The sequence below is a fragment of the Barbus barbus genome (assembly GCF_936440315.1).
Source record: "Barbus barbus genome assembly, chromosome: 32".
Taxonomy (NCBI): Eukaryota; Metazoa; Chordata; class Actinopteri; order Cypriniformes; family Cyprinidae; genus Barbus; species Barbus barbus.
This window is the reverse complement of record NC_136760.1, coordinates 2347689-2374381: the sequence shown is the minus strand read 5'-3', so window position 1 is coordinate 2374381 and position 26693 is coordinate 2347689. Positions and strand designations below refer to the sequence as shown.

At 35.7% G+C, this 26693-nt stretch overlaps 1 protein-coding gene across 1 annotated transcript; it reads right to left on the bottom strand.

Annotated features, from left to right (window-relative positions):
* Positions 1-242: 242 nt before the first annotated feature.
* Positions 243-26176, bottom strand: LOC306852229 (ras-associating and dilute domain-containing protein-like). Its single transcript, XM_079388934.1, has 16 exons — positions 25773-26176; positions 24504-24821; positions 22550-22782; positions 21223-21554; positions 15670-16314; positions 13668-13705; positions 13376-13554; positions 13181-13293; positions 7239-7458; positions 6987-7159; positions 5100-5244; positions 4827-5008; positions 3295-3595; positions 3110-3207; positions 960-1099; positions 243-795 (listed from the first exon to the last, which is right to left on the bottom strand). Exons 1-16 carry the CDS (start codon positions 25904-25906, stop codon positions 702-704), a joined length of 3345 nt encoding a protein of 1114 aa, XP_079245060.1. The 5' UTR covers positions 25907-26176; the 3' UTR covers positions 243-701.
* Positions 26177-26693: the final 517 nt, after the last annotated feature.

The following is a 26693-nucleotide window of genomic DNA, read 5'->3' as shown; positions in this document are numbered from 1 at the left end:
CCCTCCCATTTAAAATGCTCTAGACACGCCCCTGGTGTGCACACGGTTGCTTTCTGAGCTGTTTGCGGCAAAACTCTTCTATAAAATTATTCACAATGTCCAGTCAGATTTTTTGACAAATGTTTCTTGAGCAGCATATTAGAATGATTTCTGAAGGATCGTGTGACACTGATGCTGAAAATTCAGTTTTGATCACAGCAATAAATTACATTTTACAATATATTCACAGAAAAAAACTATTTTAAATTGTAATAATATTTCATAATTATCCCTTTATTTTTGACCAAATAAACACAGCCTGGGTGAGCAGAAAAGACTTGTTGCAAAAACAAACTTGTATTTCTAACCGTGCTGCAAGCATATATTGCATGTTTTGTATGTGGACTGTTTTATGCATGTATAATAAAGCGCTGTATGTATGAAACTATCTCTGAATTTATCATGAGAAATGAATGGCATAGCGTTTCAAATGTTTTAGTCAGTCAAACTAAAACTATGCAGCCAACCATTTATTTTATACAGAATACAATAAATTAGATCTGACCGCACATAACAAATACATTATTCTAATCATTTCCATATTTTTAATCATAAAATGCAAAGATCACACAATTACAAATGGCAAAAAACAACCTGTACATATAAAAAAGTTGTTTTTGTCATTTTGTTTTGGCCATCACACTCTTTACGCAGTTTAAACACTAGTGTTTATGCAGGGTTTCTTTTGTAGGATTGTGAGATCTGGCAACCAGCAGCCGAGGCCTTTCTCCTGACATCTGAATGAGATCCCGGCCACTACAAGGTAAAAGAAGAACAAGAAATGTTGTTCGCTTCATGCACAATAATCAATAACATAATTTGCTTCAGTGAAACAGTATGATGCACAACAGAGAGCTGTACAGTCCTGCTTATGTTTAAGGAAATGCAGGACGTTTCACATCTACAGTAATCCTCCTCACGTCTGATAGTCGACTCCCACCAGACTCAGTCCATTCACTGCTAGAATGCGGTCGCCGGCTCTCAGCCTCCGGGATAAAGAGGCAGGAGAGTCTGGAAGCACTGATTTGATGTAAATCCCACTCACAGTAGATGGGCTTTCCTGTGGAGAACACAGAAATATTGTTCCAAAATATTCCAGCAAACATGTCTTTGTTTCTTATACAATCTGAAAAATATTCCCTTTTTAACCACATGGAGATGCTATTGGGCTGTAAGGAGACTATAATATTAATAGTGATGTTACCAGATGCTTTATGGAAATGATTTGCAAGAGTAGGGCTGTAATTGAAGCAACTGAATGGCATGCCAACTAATTCACATAATTAAACACAATTAATTGCATAAATCAATATTTGCTCGGAAACGTCCCCAAATGAAGATCACTTAAAGAAAGAGGCGTTTTTGCAGAGGATTGAATGCAATTATAAGTGGCATAATAAGGCAATATATTGTTATCGCATTGATATTGCACTTTTAAAATGCTGTGTCAGGTTAAACACAGTTCAACTTAAAAAAAACATGAATTATTCACATTAAACTGACTGCTTATAGAATTTCACATCATTTGCAAGTATATAAATAAGCATAGAAACTTTCTATTGCAATTTTTAAACACGCTTTTAAACATTATGAAAGGCCATTTCTATATGTGACCCAGGACCACAAAACCAGTCTTAAGTGTCAATATTTCGAATATGATCTTTCCATTGATGTATGGTTTGTTAGGATAGGACAATATTTGGCTGAGATGCAACTATTTGAAAATCTGGAATCTGAGGGTGCAAAAAAAACTAAATACTGAGAAAATCGTCTTTAAAGTTGTTCAAATGAAGTTCTTAGCAATGCATATTACTAATCAAAAATGAAGTTTTGATATATTTACAGTAGGAAATTTACTAAATATCTTCATGGAACATGATCTTTACTTAATATACTAATGATTTTTGGCATAACAGAAAAATCAATAATTTTGACCCATACAATGTATTTTTGGCTATTGCTACAAATATACCCCAGCGACTTAAGATTGCTTTTGTGCTCCAGGGACACATATATGTCCATCTTTTTTTTGTATTAAAAAAAAAAAAACTTCATATCTTATATATAGTAAAAAAAAGTGATATAAACTTAGAATTATGAGATAAAAACTCAAAATTGCAATATAAAAACATGCAATTCTGAGAAAAAAGAAGTCAGAATTGAATGGAAATGAACATTTGCTGTTAATTACTCACTCCTAGGTGACTTTTTTCTTCAGAAGGTGATTCATAAAATGCAAGTCAATAGCAACCGTAACTTTAAGAAAAAAAAAAAAGCATATATAGCCTACAAAAAAAGAAAACCCCTAGCTTCTGATGATATATTGTGGTCTTATGAAGCGAAACGATTGGTCTGTGCATGAAACTGAACAATATAATCCAGAGCTTTAGGAAAACGAGGAAATCCTGTAATGTAATCATGTAATGTATACACAATTATTTTATTAAAGTACCAAATAATGATGAGAAATGTGGATTTTTTACATGTCTAAAGTATATAAAGTGAATAAACTAATCTTCATCAGCTCCCCTTTTTAATAATAAGAACCCATAAAACGTTCATTTGTCCCTTTCATTCACTCGGTTCACACGTGCTCATATCAGAGCACTGAATCAGTTCATTCATCACAGGAACAGATACACCGCTAGTAGATCTGTGCTGCTCGAGCCGCGAACTGTTTCAGACGATTCAGTCCGATGTGTTCAACTGGTTCAATTAGTTCACTAAAAAGAACCGGTTCAAAAGAATGATTCGTTCATGAACCGGACATCACTCTGGTCTGTTTGCCTGAGGCTCTGGATTATTTTAATATATCGTCAGGAGCCATGGGTATTAATTATGCGTCACCTGTATATGCTTTTTGATTCTCAAAATGACGGTAGCCATTGACTTCCATTTGATGAATCACTAAAGATCACGCTTTCCGCTAAAAATCTTCTTTAATGTTCTACTGAAGAAAAACAAACTTGGATGGCCTGAGGGTGAGTAAATTGACAGCAAATGTTAATTTTTAGGCAAACTATCCCTTTAATATTTCTGACAGCTCATGATATCTCAGAGATTCGCTCACCTCTCCGTCCACCAGCATCAAACCCAAACCACACGCCGCTCTCTGCAGCTCCAGCACAAACACATCGTCTTCTCCAGTCTCAGTCTCCTCACTCTCACCTACAAACACACACACGAGCAGCTCCGGTTCATAAAGCTGACACGCACGGCACTGATGGAGACAGAAAGCACAGAGCGTCCCGTCACCTTCCTCCGGTCTGACTGTGGAGGTGTGCTGGTGTGAATCCGTGTCGGAGTCCGTCAGCTCCAGGTTCTGTGGCGTGTTCGGCGGGGTCAGTAAACAGGACGGGTCCAGTGCCGGACGGGCCGCATCTTTATTCTGAAGCTCAAGATTATGAAGCTTTTTGGTTAAAAGAGCTTCACATGAGCCCAGGTCCCTCGCTCCAGCGTGAGGAATCACCATCTCTGTGTTACCCACCTCCAGATGAGCTTTGGGGTGAAGCTCCACTTTAGTGAGCTTGGCCTCCATCGGCACTGCAGAGACCAGCTGTAATATTAGCAAAGATAATGAATAGAGATTGATAAGAAAATATAAATATTGCTATCATAATTAATTAAATGTAAATATATTAAATCAACTCTAAATTAAAAAATTAAATTAGAAAATGAAAAAAATATTTACAAATATTTAAAATATTAAAACAAACCTATTTTATTTTAGCAAAAGCAACATTTCATTTTCATTTAGTTTAACTTCATGCACTAAATCTAAAACTGAAATAAAAATTAAAAACTCGAAATATATTCTTAAAAAATTAAAACTGATAAAAATGACAAAAACACAACAAAAAAACTAAAACTTTAACTTAAATGAAAACAGAAAATAAAAAACCTTAAAATCTATAAAAATAAAAAAAACTATAAAATATCTCAATTACACTAAAATAACTAAAACTGAAATAAAATGAACAACTATAGACTAAAAACTATAAACTATTTTAAATGACAAAACAACAAAGTTACTATAACTAAAAGAAATTATTATTATTATAATATAATATATATATAATAAATAATAAATAATATATATATTTTAGTTTTTTCATTTATATGTTTATTATTGAAATGTTGTTATATGCATGTCAATTTTATTTAATTTCTTTATTTTCTTAAATATGTGGGTATATAGTATTTATAGAGTTGTAACTTTTAGTTTTAGTTACTTTTTCTTATTTGTAAGTCGCTTTGGACAAAAGCGTCTGCTAAATGACAAAAGTAAAAAGTAAAAGTAAGTAAAGTAAATTATTATTTAAAAAAAATATTAATAAAAATATAGAAAAAAATATTTTAAATATTAAGAAAAATGATACAAATCTCTTAGAACTACTAAAATAACTAAAACTAAACTGGAAATTAAATATTAATAAATTAATATTTTTATTTTATATTTTCCCTGTTTATTTAAATTTTAGTTTAGTTTAAAAATATTAGTACTTCTGTTTGAGGTTTTGTATTTTTTTTAGAAAAAAAAAATATATATATATAAATCTAATTTAGTGAAACTGATTTTAGGTTTTACTAAATTAGATAAAATTTTATAAAAATAAAACTTCATAATATTAGTAAATGAGCCATTAATTGTTTGATTATTTAAATGAGACATTAATTGGTCAAACAATATATATATGAATATTTTGTTATGTAACAGAATAAAAATATTAGTAGTTAAAAGAATATTTGAAATGTAATAAAAACAAATCTAAAGCAGTGTTGTGCACCTGAGGTGGTTCTGGGGAATGTGGGGCTGATTCTGGGTCTATGATAGTTCTGATGGATCTCTGAAAGCGGTCCAGCTGTTTAATGAGCTGCGTCTCACTGAGTGCTGTTTTCAGCTGCAGTATGAAGCCGTCGGCAGGGAGGATGAGAGGAGGATGCTGATCGAAGCTCTCCAGGATATCAGCTGTAGACGCCAGAAACATCAGTGTTTGTTCACTCCTCCACAGAAATCACTGATGTATGTAATTACAGAATCTGATGATGTGAACATGTACCGGTTGCAAGCGCGGCACTGGCCTCGTCGCCGGATGGCGTCCACGCTGCGGGACAGGACCGCCGCGGCTCGTACTCTCTCAGGATGTGATGGAGCTGAGCCGCGTTCAGAGACGGGAACTCCATCCGCAGAGCCTTCCACGACATCTACACACAAACACCTCATCATCACACATGACAGTAACTGTTCTCCACCCTGAATTATACTAGAAATCATCTGATTTCAAGCAGTAAACACACCTACGTAACACTGAATTCAGTGCATTTTACTATAGCATCTCTTTTTATTCTTTTGTGATAATTAAGATATGAAGTTACATGATTTTATGCATATAATGGCCCACTTGATCACAAATATTAATATTAAATAATACAAAAGATTTTATTATGTTACTGTGGGTCAGTGACAAGTGTATTCCAGTCATTTTTTTAAAAACTTTTTTTGTTACAGTGTCACAATTTTTATTGTTCTTATTTTGCTTGTTTCCAGTATTATATATTTTTAATACTTATATATATATATATATATATATATATATATATATATATATATATATATATATATATATACACATATATGTATATTATAGTTGTGTTTTTGCCTTTATACACACACACACATATTACATATATATTATCCATAAATTTTTGGCTAACTGAAAGAGTTTTTATATTTTATTTTAGTTAACATTTATTTTATTTCAAGTATTGAATTTGTTTATATTATTATTTTGTATTTAATTTTTAATATAATATTAACATAATTTTTTTTTATGATACATAATTATTCAAAATTTTGACTGTAAAATATGTAGATTTGTTTTTTGTAGTGTCATGGGGGAAAAAACAGTATTTTAATACTAACAATATTAAAATATCATAACATAGGTTCCATCTGATGATCACTGAGGTGGGATAAACCTGATCCTAATTTCTGAATTCTGACGAGTGAAAAGTCAGCGTCTGTGACTATAGTTAGTGTTTCTTTAGCGGGACGTCCCGCCAGGATCATTTGTCAGATGTCATTTACGTGGCTTATCCAGCATCTTTATCTATGACCATGAAAGAGTCTTTGTGTTCATGAAGCTTTATCCTTTAATGAGTAATACTTCCTGTTAATTATTTGTGAGCTCCACACTAACTCCTGATGTCTGAGGAGACTGTGATGAGAGAGGAATGCATGTCTAATCAAACAGGAACGATCAGAATGGTGCAGACAAACAGCTATGCTTTAAAAATGAAGGGAAATATATGTCCTCTCTTTCACTACATCTACACTTTTACACATCCATTTCATCTAACTTACTACTGCCTACATTAAAAAAACATGTTTTTTATGTAATTAGTGTTTAATGTTTCAATGTAATATAATTTATATTAAATATGTAAATATATTTAATTGGTTACTGCAGTTGTTATCATAAGAAGTTCTTCAGTGACACAAATATTTTCTATGAATGTATATAAAAAGAAAATATATGACAAAATATATTTAAAATCTTAAATAATAAATTTTGTTTATATATATATATTTTTTTTTTTTTATTTATAAATTATATATATATATGTGTGTGTGTGTGTGTGTGTATATATATATATATATATGTGTTTATAATTTATATATATTGATATGTATTTATTATTGTATATGTATTTATTATATATATATACTATATACATACATTATATTATATTTTAAATTATGTTTATATTTATAAATATTTATAATTGTATATTATGAATGGTGTGCAATTTAATGCAATTCCTCTTCGTCCCTCATCTAAATTCTAAAGTTTTATTGATGTAATCTAGTTGAATCAGTGAAATAAATGATTTTTTCTGCATGAATACAATCAAATAATTGAGATGAGACTGAACAGAAGCAGGACCTGCAGAAGGTTTTCCTTCGGTGTGGCCAGCAGATTGACGGCCGAGGAGAGCTTGAGAAGGTACGTGTGAGCCAGATCCGCGAGTCCAGCTCCGTGAGCCCAGTCCATCAGCAGATCCAGATTAGCCCTGACCTGGACTCCACGGGACCAGCAGTAAAACGCTCCTCCGGACCCTTCACGCGAGAGCAGCAGTCATATGAGCGGATGAGAGGAAATACCTGAACATCAGCCACATCTGCTGGACTCACTCACCTCTCTCCATCAGCAGGTTGAAGAGCAGAGCGTTGATGAAGAAGAAGAGGTAGGAGAAGAGCTGCGCGCTGATGTCCGGATGCACGTCGAACGCTCGGAGCAGACGCAGACTCTGACTGCAGACGTCCAGCACTCGTCTGACCTGCGACGACACCTGCAGCTGCCCGCTGTTGGAGAACGCATGACTGTCCAGAACGCCGGAGAGAAGCGGGTAGAGCATCTGACCAAACACACACACACACACAACCTCAGTCACATGAGCCCAGGAGAACACACCGCTCCTGATGCTGAGCGGTCCATTCTGATGAACTGCATCCATACAGAACAACTGCTGACCTTAACCTTCCTACAGTATCCCTCAAAATACAATTCTATAGCAAACTAAAACCACAAAAAATAAATAAATGAAAACTCAAATAAATAAATACATACACACATACATACATAAATAATTCAGCTAGTGACAAAGCATCATTTCTCTTTCTTAAGGGTTAATTCATTCAAAAATGTACCAATAAATTAACAGCAAATTTTCATTTTTGGGTGAACTATATATTTAATTTAGATGTTAATAATAATTTTTTTTTTTTTTTTTATAAAACATTAATATACTATGGATGGATGGATGGATGGATGGATGGATGGATGGATAGATAGATATACAAAGGCTACTGAAAATAAAAAATGACACAACAAAAACTACTAATTCTTTAATTAAAAATGAAAAATATAATAAAAACTGATTCAAAATAATTATCAAACCTATAAAATTATCTCAGAGATACTAAAAGAACAATGAACTTTAGCAGTGATGACATGTCAAGGTGGTCACAAGGATTTGAATCTCATTTCTAATTTCTAATCATCTAATTTATAAATAATCTAACATTTTAATAGCTAAAAAAACCAAAAAAAACTGCATATAGTTTTGTGAAAGTTTTTGTATTTAATTTTTTAATATAATTTAATATAATTATATAATTAAATTTTTATTTGATTTCTTTTCTGTCTAGTTAATTATGTCCCCTTTCTGTCTCCTTTTTTTTTTTTTTTGCTGATTTTTGTTGTGGAAAATTGTGAAAAATATATTCAAACTAATTTGAATCAATATTAAAAATGTTTATCTCCATATTTATATGTCAAATAACTGAAAGATTCTCTTTGGGTTCAATTTAAAGTTAATATTTTCAGATAATATTTTAATAATTTGCTGTAATTTTAATACTTTTTATACAATGCCAAATAAAGGCATCTTTTATTTTATTCATATTTCATTTTAAAATGTCATATGCATGTAAATATAAACTCTAGCTCCACTTAATGAGCTTAATTTATAAAGAATATTATGGACACATGTTTGAAATTAAACCTTTTAATAAACCTTATTTTGAAACAGTTTTTTATTTTTGGGTGTTTTATTTTTATTTTTATTATTTATTGATTTTTATCTTTAATATTATATATATATATATATATATATATATATATATATATATATATAAATATATTAATTAATAATTGTATAGTTATTTTAGTGCATCAGGTTAAACTAAATGAAAATGACATCTCTTTTAGCAGCGCCTATATTTGAATGATTCATTGTTTAGGTCGTGCCACTTTCAAAGTTCATTCCTGGCTGTTTCTAAAAGACAAGACAGTCCATATACATCTTATCATCAACAGAGCAGGATGAGCTTCCTTAGACAGACCACGATCTCGCTCTCGTCCTCTCACAACCTTCCTGCAATCTTTCATGCTTTAAGAGCCTAAAACAGACCTGAAACAACTGGAATAAAGCTGCTGAGATAAAGCACATGTGTTTGCCATTCTCTGACATCTCTGTTGCTAACAGCTCTCTATATTTGAGCAGTAAGCCTGTATGTGAACGCATCTGCAGCTGGCGGCAGTGATATACAGTCAGGGAATCACTGAAAGAGAGTCTGTGTTGAAGACGTTCAGCCCACGTCCTCCGTCTCAATGTGCCACACATCACAATAACACAAAGCTGGCTTTGTTCTGTGTAATCGTGTGCAGACGGCTGGATCCCGGCGTATGTATGGATTCTCTCGCGCTGACACCAGTTTGGCAGCCGCAGGCCGTTCTGGCAGCTCCGTCTCCAAACAGCAGAAAATATCCACCCAAAACCATGAAGGAAAAACTGAGATACACAACCAAACTGCTTCCCACCGAAACAGAGATTCATCTACAAAGGCTTTCAATGGTCATAATGACATTTCATATCATATTCATCTCCAGATATTAACTTTAGCAATAATTTAGCTGATTAATTTCCAACTAATTGCTTGACATCCCTAATTTTTAAAGCAAAAAAACTGCACATGAAAGATTTATGAAAATGTTTAAATTAATTGAATTTTTTTATTTTATAATTTTTTTATTTATGTTTATTTTTTTGCATTGCATTGCATCTTCCATCTTCTTCCATCTGTAACTTGGCAATATTCCCTGTAAAGCTGATTTGGAACAGTTTTATTAAAACATTATATTCATGCATATATTGAAAACATTAGAGGTAGACAGGTTTATTTCTAATTGTTTGACAACCCTAATTTAAAAAAAAGAAACTGCACATGAAAATTTTATGAAAATGGTTATATTTTATTATTATTTTATTTCAGTCTATTTTAGTTTAGTGTTTTTATTTATAATGTATATTGCATCCAGAGTCATTTTAGTATTATTCAGATATTATTTTTGCAGTGTTTCTGTCATTTTTATTTATAAATGTTTCTTGATATGTTATTAATGTTTTAATTCATTTTTATTTCAGTTTTAATTTTAGTTATTTTATTACATCATTAAAATAAACTAAATGAAAATGAGAAATCTCAAATTGGAAACTAACTGAAATAAAATATTTTTTAATATATATTATTTTATTTTCATTTCATTTCAGTTATGTTTATTTTATTTCAATTAACGGAAATGGGTTTTTAGTTTCAGTTTTAGTTTTAATTAAGGATAATATTACACCCTATATCCCTGCTTCCATCTTTTTTCTTTGTCACTCCGCTCTGTGACTTGCTCACTGCAAAGTTGAAGTGATTCCTGAAATATCATACGCATGAGAGCACTATTCAAATGAATTTGAATTGAATGTAAAATGCTTCTCTGCAGCAAACACTGACTGAATGTAAACTAAACCTGTTGTGTCCAGCGCTGGGAATCACCAACAAACGTGTTTTATTAGTTTAAGTCCAGCAGCTGTTTCCTTCTCAGCGAGATCGAGTCACTCAAATCCTCCACAGAGAGAACACAGCCTGTTATTGTAGCCGTAAAACATCAGTTTGCTTTCCAACCGGCCGTGTTTGTTTTTGATTCAACTTTCCTACTGAAAATATTGAGCTCATAATGGAGCGCTGGCACCGTGTGAGAACAGAACGAGACGTTTGCCAAGCTTTTAAAGTATAAAATATCATTTACAGAAGAACGGATGCTTTGCGCCACCGATACAAACCACACGACTTAATCATTTCCACTCTCAATAAATGCCAGTCAATAAAAATATTTCTCAGAATCTAAATGTTAGGATGAAAAACCTCTTCTCAAGGAAATTTCCCACGACTCCAACTAACTTTTGAATTTGAGTTATTGAACACTTTAATTGATTATCTTTATAATGAATGCAATTAGTCATGGTTAATTGACTAAATAAATGATAATTTTCCTGTGCGGTTTGTGTGTCTCTCTATATATTCAAACACAAACTCATTAAACATCAGAGACTGAATTTGTTTGCACGATGACGGATGAAATGCCTCCAGCTTGTTGTTTCAAGTAGCTTCACATTCCAACAAACCAATTGACTTTTTCCACAAAAAAGCCTCATCAAAATGTTGGACGTTATATTGCACTAAATCAAATCACACCCTATGAACAGCCTCTCTTTCCACGGCGAACAATCTCTAATAATAATATAATTTCCCAAAGGCCGAGACATTGGAGGATTTTCCCATGCAGAACACAAATCAATCCCAAATCCCGGCTTTGCCAAACGACCCTCCCTTTCTAATCTCCTTGTGCTAGTTCGTCGTCGATGTTACCCCGTTTGAAGTTCTGTCCTGCCTTGCCTTTGCCAGTCTGTTTTCCCCTCCGGGCTAGTTTTGTTTCTTTATTTATTTTTTGTATTGATAAAAGCCCTTTTTTCCCTCCTGCAATTGAGTCCTCGCTCCTCCCTTCACCCTTTTATTGTAATTAATTAATTACTAGTTGCCCGGGTTATATTTCTTGTTTTCATTTAGCTTAAATTGGTAGACTAAAATAACTAAAACTGAAAGAAAATATAATAAAAAAGCTATATAAAATAAAAAAATTATACTAATAGAAATAACCAAAGCGCATCAACAAAGTTACTAACTAAAATTCAAATAAAAACAATATAAACTAAATCTCTGCAAATGTAACAAAAGCACATACGGTGGGAAGCCAAGATATGAAGATCACATACACGTACTGTATGATACACTAGATTCATTCATTCATGTCCACGAGCTAAAGAGGTCCATCAAGGTCAGATGCAGCAAAGACATCTGGAAGCACTTGAGATCAGCGCTGCAGTTCACAAAGCCACAGTTTCTCTGGGCTGCTAACCTGTGTTATTCATCATTCAAACCGGCTCACGAGCTAAAGCTAGAATCACATTATTTTTCTTAAGCACAATCTTTATTTCCATTAAGTTGAGTATATGTAACATATATGGTTTTGCGGTGTAAAGAGAGATTTTGACTCCATTTCACTGCATTGACATTGAATTCACTCAAACATTGTGCCACATTTCGATCTTCCAGTGGATCTTCAGTCCTCTCTCTAGGAACAAATGCAGGATTTCTCCAAGTATACAGTGCTCTTAAGCTCCACCCCCGTAAACTCACTCCTCATCTGCATACTGGCTTGAGAGCCACGCCCACATCTCAACATCCAATCAATAATCCGATGCCCTGAATTTTTATTTTTTGATAATCCATTACATTCTAATGTATTGACTTCTGTCACAATACGGAAGAAAAAATCTTTCACTACTTCCTTTTGTTGTGACTTGTGAAAATTTCTTCAAAATGTATTTTGTGCTAAACAGATGTAGTAACTAATAACTAAACCTGAAATGACAATGAATAAAAATTATACAGAATATTTATATTATATTATATTATATATAAAGTATACATAAAATAAAAAAAATGACTAACTAAAGTTAAAATGAAAACAGAAAAGTATGTATCTTCTTTTGTGTTCTTTGTGTTAAACTGATGTACCAAAATAATTAAAACTGAAATAAAAATAAATAAAAATTATATGCATATTAAAAAATGAAAGAAAAAAAAAACCCACTAAAGCTTTAAGTAAAAGTAAAATATAAAAAACTAAATTCAAATATTAATAAAAACTTTAATAGTATCTCAATCATACTAAAATAAAACTGGTTACAAGTATTACTAATGTATCTTCATTCTGGTGTTAAATTGATGTACTAAAATAACTAAAACCAAAATAAATCAAAAATAAAAAAATTCAATAGACATTTAAAAAAATCCAAAATGCATACAACAAAAACACTACAACTTTCACTAAAATTAAGAAGAAGAAAAACGTATCACAATAATACTAAAATACTACTGGTCAAGTACTGCTTATGCATAAATGTATCGATTGTTTAATTGATATATTAAAATAACTCAAACTGAAAAAAATAATACAAATAACAGAGATTAGTAAAAACTAGTAAAAATGTCAAAAACATTTCAAAAACAAAAAATTCCCCCAAAAAAATGTTTTAATTTAAAAATTAAATTGATAAACTGATGCACTAAAACTGAAAGAAATCTGTTCCACAGAAGAAAGAAAGTCAAACAGCTTTTAAATAACTGATGACAGAATGATCATTTTTGGATGAAACCTCCGTTTAAGCGTGCAGAAGGCCTGACCTTGGTGAGATAGTAGACACATTGCTGGAAGGTGAACCTCAGGGCCTCCTCCAGGACCGTCATGGCCTCCTCACTGGCCGAGCGCACGGAGGAGAGCCGCAGCTCCAGCACCGCTGGAATATAACCACAGACACGCAAAGATACTGAATCTGAACGCATACATCACATTATTCACTTCAGCACTGACTGATTTACCAATGCAGTCTTCCTCCTCCTCCTCCTCCTCCTGAGAGACTCCGTGCAGCAGACGAGGAACCTCCTGGTGGATGAAGTGAAGGATCTGGACAGAGTTGGACATCCAGAGGACCAGCGGCTCCAGACCCCGGATCAGTCTGTCAGCGCCAGAAGGCCAGTCTGGCGCGTCTGACTCACTTCTGCTTGTGTCAGGAGAGCGAGGAAAATCTGGTTTTAATGTATGCCGTGTCTAAGATATTGAATTTTAATTCCTCTGGTTACGAAATGATGAGAAACGAGTTCCTGATCTTACATTTCAGGCTGCAAAGCAGCGAGTTCCTTTGCCTTTTCCTGTATTAAAGTATAAAAGATACAGTACAGTTACAATGCAAAACAAGGAAGACTAAAAATGTCTAACGATTGGCTGTAAAACTATTCAAATGCTGTCATTCACTGACTCTCATGTTGCTCAAATCCATGTTTGGCTACTTTCTATCTTACACAGAACATCTGAAGTTTGTTTTCCATGCAGTTACAAGCATTTAAGTTTCTAAAAAGATGCAAAAGCACCATAAAAGTCATTACGCTTGACTCATACACTATATAACATGTTACACTATTAGTTACAGTGCTAATAAGTGATAGTTCATGCAAAAAATTGTTAATTCTGTGATCAGTTGCTCACCCTCATGTCATTCAAAGCCCATATGACTTTATTTATTTTGCAGAACCCAAAAGAGTATATTTATTATAATGTTGGTACTGTAAGAAAATGAAAGGGGGCGTGATTTTTATTCTCACTGTAGTATTGTTGATGCCGCCGACACCATGACGTGGAGATGGTTTGTTTCATTGTGAAAGCGAAAGTACTTTGTTTGGGCTTCCAAAAGAGGACACAACTAGAAATCAGTGGTTAAGTTGTATTTACAACCCTGTTCCAGAACAGTTCAACCCAAATATTAGAGTGTGTGCAGCGCATTTTACGGAGGACTATTTCCTGAACCTGGAAGGGTAGCCTACAATGCTGGCTTGCACAAAGGCTGTTTCTATAAAGTGGGGCAATTCCAACTTTGCAAGGACAATCTGGCGCTTCTGACTCACAGCCTGTAAGAACGTTTTCATATTGAAAGAATTTGCCACTGACGATTCAAACGCGAGTTTTGAGCAGTGTAGAGTAGTGCTTGTTGTTTGTCGTTTCTCCGATCAAAAATGCAGACATGGTAATGTTTAAAAAAGACAGTATAAGTCATTATAATCGTTCCGGCAGATGACATAGCATGTAGGCATAGCGCATGCGCCGGTGATTCGTGACGAACGCGGAGGACAGCAAAACAAAATGTCAGTCACGAATCACGAATAAAAAAATTTTGTAAAGAAAAATGTCGTCGGAGTTTAATATATGCCAAGAGGAGACTGGTTTTCCTTTGCTAAAGTAAGGAAGCTTTGCTTCCTTTGCTCCTGTAAACAAACTCGCGAAACTAGCATATCTCACAGGTGCATGAGTCAACGGCTTCTGCATACAACAGATACCGGAAGTGAGAGAAAAGTATTTATTATGTTTTAAGATCTTTTTCTTACAAAAACGCATCAAATTGCTACAGGAGGCCTTTATTCACCCCCTGGAGCCGTGTGAGGGACGTTTTATTATGGATGAATGTGCTTTATTGCAGTTCTTTTGGACTGTTGAACAAAAACACCCACCCAGTGCCATTATAAAGCTTGGAAGAGCAAGGGCAATTTTTAATATAACTCCGATTGGATTCGTCTGAAAGAAAAAAGTCATATAAACCTACTGTAGGATGCCTCGAGGGTGAGTAAAACATGGGCTAATTTTCATGCTTTTAAATATTCTTCAGTTATTGAAAATCTTATTGAATCAATTACCTTGAACAAAACTGAAAATCATTAACAAGACCTTTGTCTAAAAATATATTCAGCAGATATTCATTTATTCAGTTCTTTCTTCTGTTGAACACAAAAGAAGGTTTTTGAAGAGCCAAACAGTTGCTGGTAGCCATTGACTTCAATTGTATTTTTTTCCATATTATGGAAGTCAGTGGCTACCGTCAGCTGTTTGGTTACCAACGTTCTTCAGAATATCTTTTTTTGTGTTCAACTGACGAAAGAAACTCATAAAATTTTGGAACAACATGAGGGTGAGTAAATCATAACAGAATGTTAGTTTTTGGGTGAACCATCCCTTTAATCATATTCTGGTTATATTGTGGTTGCATTTCCTCTCAACATTATGGTAAATCCAAACACTGGCCGAAAGACAAACAATAATTTGAACTGAAATGACTCGGTAAACTCACCCATACGATGGTCTGCAGCTCGTTGGCCATCTGTAGCAGCAGCCGCCGGAGAGCCGGCATTGAGAAGTGAGAGGCGGACTGCTGGAGACATAAACACAGCAGGAAGGCCGTGGTCAGTTTGTGTGCAGCCGGATCCCGCTCCATCACGCTGAAGATCTCCTTCAGGATCCTGGACTCATGCTCCACGTCATACAGCAGAAGCAGCTCTGCTCCATCCACGTCTCTGAAGCAGGTTCTCGCTCTCACGCAAGATTTACAGAGAGGAGGCCATCTGCTCGTCTGAGCCACCTCTGCAGGGGTGCAGAGATGCGCGACCTTTGGACAGGTGGGGTCTTTATACATGAAGAGGTAATGATCGCCCAGTGCAATTACGTCTCCTGACTGCAGCTCCACCTCGTGCTTGATGACGGCTCCGTTCCTCTTGACCTTTGCTCTGTTGAGGGGTTTCAGTCGGGTCTCGGTCCCGGACCGTCCGGCCGCTGAGGCCTGAGTGATGTCCAGACGCTGGATGCTGCAGTGATCAGGTAGAAGATCAGGAGCCCAGAGATTCATGCGATTGACATCGCTCTCAGTCTTACTGTGAAGTTCTTCAATGTGGCGTCCGAATACAGTGTAGCTATTGATCAGGGCATAGATGACAAAATCCTGAAGAGGGAATGAAACACATTCACTGCATGAGATATAAAGTTCTAGATGTTTTGGGAAGATCTAAATATTCTAGGTATGTCAACATGACAAGAAACTATAATCGTTTGGACTCTGATCCACTTATCTATCTGTAATATATGTTATTTCAGGAATCCACAACTGAACAAACCACAAACAAGTAAACAATCCTTAGTCTATGTCATGCATTAGAAAAGTGTCAACCCACTAAAACTGAAATCTTGTTGTCTTAAATGTGTAGATAAAAAAACTGTAAATAAATAAATAAATAAAAAGTTATAGCCTGCAGTGATACTGTTATTGCACTTTTTGGACCACTTTAATTTTATTACTGATAAGGAAAATTAAAACTGAGTGAAAATGTAGAGTAAAAATGAAAAATGTTATTCAGAGATAAATGTTAAATGAATGGAGAAAACAATGTGATTATTGTTATTATTATCAAAATAATATTTTTTCATAATTTAATAATTTTTAAATTAACTTTTTTATAGTGTATTATTTACACTTTGTCAACTTTTTTATACATAGACCTACACACACACACACACACACACATATATATATATATATATATATATATATATATATATATATATATATATATATATATATATATATATATATATATATATACTGTATATATAGTGAGTAGAAGTGGATGCACTCAACCACTTCTACTCGGGATTTGAGATACAGAACGACACACCTGCACAGAAACTACTCACACCTCCAAACGACCAGGTACCATCCAGGATTAACCCACGGTATATAACCCGCAGCCCTATATTCCAGGGCTGCGGGCCCTGACAACATACCTGGACGTGTACTGAGAGACTGTTCTGCACAGCTGGCAGATGTCCTAACAGACATCTTCAACACCTCGCTGAGCCAGGCAGTCGTCCCCACGTGTCTCAAATCCACCTCCATAATTCCAGTACCAACGAAGTCACCAGTGTCCTGTCTGAATGACTATCGTCCCATAGCACTGACCCCAATCATGATGAAGTGCTTTGAGAGGTTAGTCATGCATCACATCAAGTCCAGTCTCCCAAACACACTGGACCCATTCCAGTTTGCATACCGTCCAAACCGTTCCACGGACGATGCAATATCCACCACTCTCCACCTAGCTCTTACTCACCTGGAACAGAAAGACTCTTATGTAAGAATGCTGTTCATCGACTTCAGCTCAGCATTCAACACAATAATCCCACAACAGCTCATCCACAAACTAAACCTGCTGGGCCTTAACACCTCCCTCTGTAATTGGATCCTGGACTTTTTAACTGCAAGACCTCAGTCAGTCCATGTCGGCTGCAACACCTCCAGCAGTACCACACTGAGCACAGGTGCCCCACAAGGCTGTGTGCTCAGCCCGCTGCTCTTCACACTGCTGACTCACGACTGCACTACCAAGTCTAGCCCCAGCAACATCATCAAGTTTGCTGTTGACACAACTGTGGTAGGTCTCATCAGCAACAATGATGAAACGCACTACAGAGAGGAAGTGGCACAGCTGGCTGAATGGTGTGGTGCTAACAACCAGTCCCTCGATGTGGGTAAGACAAAAGTGGTTGTGACTGACTTCAGGAGAAACTCTGTTGACCACCCCCCACTGACCATCGACGGCTCAACAGTGGAGAGAGTCAGCAGCACTAAATTCCTGGGGGTGCACATCACAGAGGATCTCACCTGGACCACTAATGTCACGTCACTCAACAAGAAGGGACAACAGTGCCTCCAAATTTCTCCGCCGGCTGGAAAGGGCAAGTCTCCCTCCACCTATCCTCACCACTTTTTACAGGGGCACCATTGAGAGTGTGCTGACCACCTGCATCACTGTGTGGTATGGGAACTGCAGTGCTGCTGACCGCAAGACCCTACAACGGACAGTGAACACTGCCGCAAAGATCATCGGTGCCCCTCTCCCCTCCATCCTGGACATTTTCCTTACACGATGCTCCAGCAAGGAATCCAGCTTCGTGAAGGACCCCACCCACCCCTCCCACAACCTCTTCCAGCTCCTACCATCAGGTAGAAGGTACCGGTGTATCAAAGCTCGCTCTGTCAGATTGCTCAACAGCTTTTTTCCCCAGGTTGTGAGAGCTCTTAACTCCAATCTCCCTGTCTCCCACTGAAACTATGATCACCTCAGCCCCATTTATTTTATTTTAAAATAAATATTTAATAATTAAGTATCACATTTGCATGTTCACGGTTCTCTGGTTAATGGTCATATGGCGTGCAGGTAAAAATAAAATATTTCATCTTTTTTAGTAAGTGTATGATTTTTTTAAATTTTTAATTTTTAGGATTTAATTACTTGTTAGCCTTTCATTAACTCATAAACCCCCGCAGTTCCTTTACAAACCCCAGTTTGGGAAACCTTGATGTAATATAATGTTTAATGCACTTCATGCTGTTAATTACAATGAAAGGAATATATTTTCTGACTCTTTGTAATTTTACATCATTATGTTTAAATCAATGTGATAATTGAGGTAGGCCAAAAGTAATCAAAAAGTAATCTGATTATATTACCTAAAATGTGTAATGTAATGGATTACGTTACTGATTACATTTTTTGTCATGTAATTTGTAATCAGTAAAAGATTACAATTTGTAAATAATCTGCCCAGCTCACGCATGTAAAGTGAACATGTAGAGTGTATGTGCGCACTCGTGTGTTTGATCATTGACGGTTGTCATCACACACAGCTAATCTGACAGGAAGTGTGTCCACCCTTCGGACGCTCCGCTTTGGACACTCCACTTCCTGTCCAGCGTGAACACTAGGCCTGTTTTTGCATACGTGTTCATTTTTCATGCCATTTTTCCTCTGTTTGGCACACTCTGTTATTTTCCAATGGAATCGAAGGGATGTGGGATAATTTTTTTCCATGATTCATTGACGTCACCTGTGTTGTAGTAACTAGTGTAAAGGGAGTGAATCTTTGTGATTGTAAGATTGTCAATTCTGATCACCGACTGAATTATTTTCCTAAAACAAACCAAATGAGAGAAAATCCCTGTAATTCTGTAGTTCAACATCACTGGTTTATGTCTAACATCATGCTACAGTCTCAAACTGCTATAAAAGCTGGCATTGCGGTGCAAAAACCCCTTGTGAAAAAGAAGTACTCTTTAGTATACTTTTAAAAAGAGTTATGGAAATAATATACTTTAAATGAATATATTTTCAGAGACTCAATTTCATGTTATGTATAATGAAATGAAAATAATTAATAGTTTAAATTAATATTAAATGCAGTTAGCGGAACGTAAGTGTGTTTAGTACATAAGTGCATATTTATATGTAATTTACTGCTGAATGCACTGACAAGAATTTATAATAAACTAAAATACAAACTAAAATATACTTCAATGTCATTTCTATTGAAACTTGCATGTCATGTATTGAAATATATTTGTAATTACACATTTGTAATGATGAAGTTGCAATTTAGTATATTTAAATATTCACTTTAATCTAATATTAAATAATAGTCTACAGTTAATCACTAATTTTACATGTGCTTTATGCTCTAATTTAGTGTGATAAGAAGCAATCATAAAAATGTCTCTCTTTAAGTCACTTAAGTGGGCTTTTATTTCATTAATATTATATTACCTGCAAGTACAGTTTTTAAAAATATACTTTTAAGATTTGAAGTACACTACAAGTGCTTATTCAATAAATTAAGTGCACTTCTTTTTCTATTTACCTAAAAAAAATATTGGAGTACTGCATGTTTTATAAGAAAATACAACTTCAGTAGTCTTTCTACAAATTTTACTGTTATTACTGTTATTGCTTTATAATTAATTGTCAAAATTACTAGCAATTTTCAAATTAAAACTGTTTCCACATCCATTTTTCATCATTTAATTTTGACTTTTTTCCTCACAATTGCATGTTTATATCACACAATCCTGAGAAAAAAAATCAGAATGAGTGATGTGAGATAAAAAGTCTCATTTTTTTATATTTTATTCATTGGAGGAAATAAGCTTCCATAGATTTCGCTTCCAACAAACAGCAAAAGTAATTGCAACTTGCCACACTATGGGGGTATGGGATCGGATTAAGGGATATAAAATATGGTCATGCAGAATACGGCATTAATATGTGCTTCATAAGGACTAATAAACAGCCAATATGCTAGCAATGATCTAGCATGTTATTAACATGTTGCTAGCATGATTAACATGTTGTTAGTATGCTGCTAGCATGTTTTTGCATGATTAGCATTTTGCTAATATGTTTCTAGCATGATTAGCATATATTTAGCATGTTATTAGCACAATTAGCATGTTGTTAGCATTTTTAATATGTTGCTAGCATGTTTTTAGCATGTTGCTATCAGGTTTTGCATGATTAACATGTTTCTATCATGTTTTTAGCATGATTAGCAGGTTGTTGGCATGTTTTAGCATGACTATCATGTTATTAGCATATTGCTAGCATGTTTTTAACATGATTAGCACTTTGCTAACATGTTTTAGTATGTTGCTAGCATGATTTAGCATGCTATGATAGTCAGACAGCTTAAACACTATATAAGTCTTACTGTACAAAAGTTTTGACCCACTCAGTGGAAGTCTATGGGACTTTAACGAAAATCTTAAGTTCAATCAGTTAGAAAGATATACTGTAGCAACCCGAGTGAGACCTGAGGTTGTAGTTATCTCTAGGAGGTTAAATAGTAGATCAGTAACTTTCTCAAGCCAACTTAAATATGCTGCACTGATAACAACTACATGCCATTGAATTCCAGAAACAGTGTCGCGTGCGTTTGATGGGCTGGAGGAAGGAAAGACGGATGCAGCGGTGAAGTGAGCCAGAGGGAGGAGCAGCACAGATGTAGTTTGAGTCTGTCCTACCTGTCTGTAACTGAAGCCCTGCAGAAGCAGGAAGTATGGGAAGTCCAGAGGTAGGTGAATGGAATACTGTGTGGCAATGTCATCGCTGCTCTCCGTCTCCTCCCGTTCATTAGCAGGACACTGTGTTGCTTTGTCGGCCTTGGCCTCTGGATCCTCCACCTGCGTTCGCTCCGTGCAGGTGCTTTGAGCTTCAGCTGTCAGATCCGTGTCACTGAGACTCTTAAACAGATTGTGTCTGCCGTCCACGGCGTTGTCACTCACGCATATGTCCAGCGGCACGGATTTCCCTCTGGAGCGCGTCTTCTGCAGCTTACGTGCCTGTGCGTTTATACCTGGAGAAGGTGTTAAAGGAGTAGTTCAGCCAACAATTTACTCACCCTCAGGCCATCCAAGATGTGGATGAGTTTGTTTCTTGATCAGATTTAGAGAAATGTAGCATTGCATCACTTGTTAACCAATGGATCCTTTGCAGTTAATGGGTGCCGTCAGAATGAGAGTCCAAACAGCTGATATAAACAACACGATAATTCCAAAAGAGGACACAACTAGAAATCAGTGGTTAAGTTGTATTTACAACACTGTTCCAGAACAGTTCAACCCAAATATTAGAGTGTGTGCAGCGCATTTAACAGAGGACTATTTCCTGAACCTGGAAGAGTAGTCTTCAATGCCATCTGTGCACAAAGGCTGTTTCTATAAAGTGGGGCAATTCCAACTTCGTAAAGGACAGTGTGGCACGTCTGACTCACAGCCTGTAAGTACGTTTCTGCTACTGACTATTCAAACGTGAGTTTTGAGCAGTGTAGAGTAGTGCTTGTTGTTTGTCGTTTCTCCGATCACTACGCGATGCAATGCAACGCGTAAAAAGACAGTATAAGTCAATATAATCAGTAATTATGTCCCCACTGGATGCAACAAATGCCTCATTTGTAATAGGTTTTATTGTTTGTCTCATCTCGCTGGGAAAGGCCATCACAATACGGTACGGGGCATAACATTTCCATCTCACGCTTGAGGTATTTGGCCAATCACAACGCACTGGATATTTGGCCAATCAGAGCACGCCTCGCTTCTCAATACAATGAGTTTTGTAAAAATCGGCGCGTTTCAGAAAGGCATATCAAAATTGAACAGTTATCTCAGTGGTAGTAAATATCTGGTTTCTTATCTTGCTAAAATCACAAAATTGTCTGTGGGCAGGAAGGACAAGCGCCTACAGTAAGATGGAAAAAGTAAACCGGTCAAAATGGTTGGCTTCAGTAAGTAACAGTAAAAAACATCTTTAATGCAAATGTGATTATGCAGGAGGAATCATAGCGAGGTATACCAGCGGTCACAGTGTCCTGGTCTTTAGAGTTGTTTTCTTCTACAGTGGCTTTGCGTTGGATCTCAAAGCGTCGAGCGAATCCTTCTTTGGGTTTCCAGAGCGATTGCAGCAGCAGCGGCTTCTCATTGTCTCCCACCACACGAACACATTCGGTCCTCCAGCACTGGTTTCCAATACAGCCGATCACATCACATAACACATAGTCATCAGCATCTTCTTTGCTCAGGGAGTATCTGAAACAAATACAAACAGCAGAATAACTGATATGCATGAAATAATAGGACATATATTCATGCTACTGTACAAACGTTTGGGGTCACTTAGATTTCTTAATGTTATTCAAAGAACTCTATTCTGCTCACCAAAGCTGCATTTATTTAATCAAATATAGTCAAAATTGTGAAATATTATCACAATTTAAAATAGCTGTTTTCTATGTGAATATATTGTAAAATGTAATTTATTTCTGTGATCAAAGCTGTATTTTCAGCATCATTACTGCAGTCTTCAGTGTCACATGATCCTTCAGAAATCATTCTAATATGCTGATTTGCTTTTTATCAATGTTGAAAACAGTTAAACAATTAAAGCTACTGTAAAACATTACAAACTAAGGAAAGCAGGCACTTTCAGGCACACACTCTAGCTGTAGAATTGTGAAAGAATGGAGAGATTCAGTGTCTGAGTGCTGACGCAGCATTCGATCCAAAGTGGCTTCACCAAGGAATTCATTTTGCCTTGAATTCCAAACTTCTCCAAACCAACCGAGACGTTTGGTATGAAAACTTCTCATGCTGTGTCAATGGACTTTAACCAATGTGCACAAGGCCGTTTTGTGCATTTACTTAAATCCAAACCTTTAAGAAAATTATCTGGACTTTTTGCTCAAATTAGTATTATGAATCTAAATATTTTTTAAATATTGTCAAAATATTATCAGCCAAATTTAAATATTATTTCACACAACCCTGAATATATTTGAACCGCATTTACTAACATATACTGCTATGTAAGTCTTTTAGCTTTTACCCTGAAACCCTTTTATGAACTGTTGGTGTTAGGACACTATTTTAGTAATCATCATAAATTAGGTATCATTTGAAAGTTTAAATACTGTGATGAAAACCTTTTTGAAATTAGATAATGCATTACCATGAAAACTGTACTTTAATTCCTCTTAGCAGCCAGTTTTCTTGTGGTGATCATAACGTTGTATAAAAGTTACTAAAATGTTTCTTAAATCATTCCACTAACTTTATTATTAACCCACAAAATGTAACATTATTTGACCCTTCATTTTCAATATTCGACGAATATTAAAATATACAGTTTTATTGTTGATTATTAAATTTATTTAAACATTACAAACAAAAAAACATTTTTATAGAATGTTAAACATAACATCACGATGGATGTTCAGAGAATGTTGATCTCGGAATGTATTCTCTAAACATTATGAGTGCGTAAAGTTATAAGAATGTTCCAAAAAACATGCCTTTAAGAAGATTTATATAACATTTAAAAAAAGTTAGTGAAGGATGTGAGAAGGTTGCCCGTTAGCTGGAAATATTGTGAAAGGACAACACTTCATAAAATCAGTGAAGTTAAACAAAACAAAAGCGGCTAAACAAAATGTACATGAACCTCATTTTTTTGTGATATCAACTTCAAATTTGGAATATGACTTGATATATGGCTTTGAATTTCTAACAATTGTAGAGTCCATACTATTTTGTAAAATATATTTTTTGTACATAAAATGTTTAGTGCAGTGCATTTGCTTCACAGCAAACTTAAAAATCTATAACCTTAGGTCTGTGTTCTGAAGCATTCATGAATATACATCAATTCAAGTTCTGATCAATTCAAGCTCAAAAAGGGGGGTGACAAACAACAGGTTAAAGATCATGCTAAAAACAGCAGTAAAAGCAGTGGTATTAATCTCTGGCCTCACCTGGCGAGTGCCTCTTTAACCAGTTCTCTGGCACTGGAGCGTGTTGTGGCCAGTACGCTCTTGTAGTTGGCTCCTTCACAGATCTCCGTGCCAAAAATCTTTAGAATGCCTGGAGCTGTGATGTAATTGGACAGTTCGGAGGGATCATCTGTCACCTGCGCCTCCTCTCCCGCAGCAGCCATTTCTGCAGAACCTCCTCTGGGGCCGCGGCCGAACACCGCCGACAGACGGTGCTGGTGACGCCGGATCTTGTTCTTCGCCGGCTGGTGGATTCCCACGCTCTCCGTTGATCTGGCCGTGCCGCTGGATGAGCTGGACCTGGAAGAAGAACCAAAATGATTGCTCCGTTCTCCACTGGACTGTAGATGCAAACCTACATTGCTTCAGTCTGGCTGTTCATCGCTACACTAATTGCACCCAGTTAATGAACAGCAATGTTCACAAAATGAACAAAAAAAAAAAAACACACATACAAAGCTCTGCATAATACTTGGAGGATTTTGTCCAATCCAGTAATCAGTTTATTTCAGTAGCAGTGGCACAAAAGCTCCTTTTCAGTCACTAATTGCGTCAGTAGTACCGTGTATGTGTTTTCTCATCTACTGGCCCTAAATAAAATCTTCTACAACTATAACTCGTTTAATATTTCCACTAGCAGTGTCCAAGTGTGCAAAAAAGAAGAAAACATTCTTGTTTTTTTGAAGAACACCATAAACTCTTCAAAATAAAGATTCCAAAAGGGTGTTCCCACAGAATGCCATAGAAGAACCATTTTTGGTTCCCCAAAGATCCTTGCAGTGATCAGTTCTTAAAAGAACCATTTTTCTTAGGATGAAAAACATTTTAATAAACTAATGATCCCTTTTCCACTATATAGAATCTAATATGCAATGAAAAGTTTTTTTTTTATATGGATGTTAAAAGTACTTGATGCCAATAAATCAACCATCAATTCTAATAAAGAACCTTTATTTTTAAGAGTGCAGTGTGAGACTGAGAGAACATCTTATTGAAAATCTTGTTCTAAAGTCTTTTAAAAATCTAAAGGCATTTAAAAATGATCAAACATAAACGCTGAAGGTAGGATAAAAAGTTAAGTTAAAGAGAGAAAATGCATGTTGCTCAAACACATCACCTCTTATTACAGTATGTATCTGTTTAGCTAACGTGTAAACTATAAATATATTATCAAAAGGACAACTTATGAATAACTAGTCCTTTCTGGACTTTATATATGCACGGTGCGTGGGACTTCAGAAGAGAACTCACTGGACGGATCCATTGCTGTGTTTCCTCCCGACCCGGGAGAGTCTTCTGCGGGACGCGCTGAGCGGTAAAGCCGCAGGTGAGGCTGGAGGAGGCGGCTTGGATGTCTGTGAGCTCCGCTCGTTACCGATCATCATTCCCAAAGCTGTCCAGAGCTCAAAGTAACGGGTCCGTTAGCATGAGCACACATATCATACTCTGCTAAGAACCGGCCGACATCACTCCACAAGCAACGTGAACTCTTCAAATCAATGCTGCGAGCAGAATGACATCCAGAAGAAAACTTTCTGTCTCAAAAGCGCTGAACTGTCTACGTGGGCAGCACTTGTGGGCATCATGGGCGCGTTCCCGAGTCAGCTCTGTTAAAAATGCTGCGCGTGCCTGTGATGCTTACAAATGTTGTCTACAGACAGCTTACTGGATATTGACACAAACTGCACATGTGCTCCTGATGCGCCACAGGGAGGTTCCTCAGGACGGACTCTGATAGTTTATTGCTGACTTCAGGGAAAAAGGAGTGTTTTTATTTATTTATTTATTATTATTACTGAAGTTTAACTCAAATCAGTAATAACAAAACGTACCATACCTACTAACGTACCATGGTATAAATACCATCTAAAAATCATGGTGAACATATAGCCTATATTGATAGGGTTTTCACTGAAACTAATACTCAGTATAACTGAAACTGATAATATTGTTATTATCATATTTTATCATTTTAACACTTCCATCCATCCAACTAGTGATCCATCCATCCATTCATCCATCTATCATCCATGCATCCATCTGTTTCCATCCATCCATCCATCCATCCAAGCATCCACATATGTATCCATCCATCAGTCACATATTATATTAGGTGGCCTTAACTACTATGTACTTACATCAAAAAAATAGGTGCAATGTACTTATTGTGGT